The following is a 2,500-nucleotide window of genomic DNA, read 5'->3' as shown; positions in this document are numbered from 1 at the left end:
GGATCCGAGAATGTTTAATTGTATTTACTAATAAGGTCATAAACACACAAAGTTAAACATTTTGTAAGAACCAAAAATGTAAAACAGCCATGATCTAACATAAAAGCCACTTATATTAAAAAGCAGGGGAAATTAATCACCAAACTTAATTCAGTAATTCTGCATTGATAATTCAGCAATTTAACAGTGATAAATAAACTGCAATATAAAAACTAACCTTACAGATGTCAGGCTCTGTGGCAATAAGGTTAAGGAAGCGAGACATGGCAGCTTTGCCGTCTAACAAACCTTCATCCATGTTGATGTCCAACACCTGGGCACCATTTTCGACCTGTAACCAAATTAAAAAATATTGTGCATCAAGTATGTCATCTTTAATGCTTGCTGTGAAATGAGATGTAAAGAATGTAATCATGCATTATCATTATTTTACTTATATATCATTTTTTTTTCTAGATAGTTACAATAGCTTCTAGACATTATCTGCAGCCAGTTGAATCAAGTAGATGCTGCACATCTAATTAATACTGATTTTGAAATCAGCGTCTCTACTGAGCTACAAAACATTCTCATCGCAGCCATTCATCCTAAGGTTAAGGGAAATTAAATAGTGCATACCTGTGCTTTAGCAATTGCAAGTGCTTCTTCATATTGGTTATTCTTAATCAGTCTGCAGAACTTCCTGGAACCTGCAACATTGCACCTTTCACCTAAAATATAAGATAAAAATTGAGGTCCATAGGATTGCCAAAATAATTAAGTTCCATATACAGCAAAATAAACATTTTGCTTCCCTTGTTTATCAGAAACTTTAACAAATCAAGTACAATAATAAATAATGTAGAAGGACATATTTAATAAGGAAAAAAAGTGCAAGGGCATATTTCACTGAGGATGCAGGCCATTAATTTGTCAACAAAGTGAGCAAAGTTCAAATTATTTGTAAACAGAAAGAGCACTAGGGGCTTGGGCCCATATTCTTTATATTCTGGGAAAAGCATGCCTCTAATTTGGCAACAAAGTGAGCAATTGAATTGCAAATTAGAGAATGAAACTTGTTGACAGAAAGAGCTGCAACTCTAAATATGTGTATATATATATATATATATATATATAATATATATATATATATATATATATATATATATATATATGTATATATAGTATATGTATATGTTATGTTATGTATATGTATTATGTATTATATATATATATATATATATATATATATATATTTATATATAAATATAATATATACATAAAATAATATATATATATATATTATAATATATATATAGATATGATAATATATGATATAATGAGAGATAGATAGGCATATATATATATAATATGATAGTATATAGTTATATATATATATATATATAATAATATATAGATATATATTATATATATATATAATATTAAATAATTTATATTAATATATATATATAAAATATATATAGATATATATATATATATATATATATTATATATTATATATATATTATATGATATATAATATATAATATATATATAAGTATATATATATTTATATTATTATATATATATATTTATATTAGAGTATATATATATATTATATATATATATATATATATATAAAATATATAAAAAAAAAAAAAAAAAAAAAAAAAAAAAAAAAAAAAAAAAAAAAAAAAAAAAAAAAAAAAAAAAAAAAAAAAAAAAAAAAAAAAAAAAAAAAAAAAAAAAAAAAAATTTTTTTTTTTTTTTTTTTTTTTTTTTTTTTTTTTTTTTTTTTTTTTTTTTTTTTTTTTTTTTTTTTTTTTTTTTTTTTTTTTTTTTTTTTTTTTTTTTTTTTTTTTTTTTTTTTTTTTTTAATTATTTATTATTATATTTATATATATATTTTTATTTATATTATTTTAATATAATATTTTATATATTAATATATTTATATAAATTATTATATAATATATATATTTATTAATATTATATTTTATATATTTTTTATATTTATATTTTATATACTTATTTTTTTATTTTATATTTTTTTTATATATTATATATTTTATATTTTAATATTATTTTCTTTTTTTTTTATCTATATATATATTATTATATTTATATTAATATTATTTATAGTATATAATTTATATCTTATATATATATTTCTATTCTTATCTTATATATTTTTTATATATATTATTTTTATATAATATATTTTTTATATTTATTCTATTTATTACTATATTTTTATTTATTTATATATATATTTATATATATATATATTATATATCTTTATTTATATATATATTATTATTATATATATATATAATATATATATATATTTTATATATTTATTATATATTTATATTTAATATTTTTTTTATTATATTATTAATATTATATTATATATATATTATATAAATATTTATATAAAATATTTTATCTTATATATATATATTATAATTTATATATATATATATTATATATAATTAATATATTATATATATATATATAT

The 2,500-nt window shown here is 16.2% G+C and overlaps 1 protein-coding gene across 1 annotated transcript in view; it reads right to left on the bottom strand.

Moving 5' to 3' along the window:
* Positions 1 to 2,500, bottom strand: part of LOC119576734 (methionine synthase-like) — a 12,601-nt gene that overhangs the window by 7,479 nt on the left and 2,622 nt on the right. The window contains exons 6-8 of the mRNA XM_037924378.1: positions 890 to 1,003; positions 619 to 743; positions 218 to 331 (exon numbers count right to left, since the gene is read on the bottom strand). Coding sequence (XP_037780306.1) covers positions 218 to 331; positions 619 to 743; positions 890 to 1,003 — 353 coding nt within the window. The remainder of the gene's footprint in view (positions 1 to 217; positions 332 to 618; positions 744 to 889; positions 1,004 to 2,500) is intronic.

The sequence above is a fragment of the Penaeus monodon genome, chromosome 9 (genome assembly GCF_015228065.2).
Source record: "Penaeus monodon isolate SGIC_2016 chromosome 9, NSTDA_Pmon_1, whole genome shotgun sequence".
NCBI classification, from domain to species: domain Eukaryota; kingdom Metazoa; phylum Arthropoda; class Malacostraca; order Decapoda; family Penaeidae; genus Penaeus; species Penaeus monodon.
The sequence above is the reverse complement of the archived record's forward strand: the minus strand, read 5'-3'. Positions and strand labels throughout refer to the sequence as shown.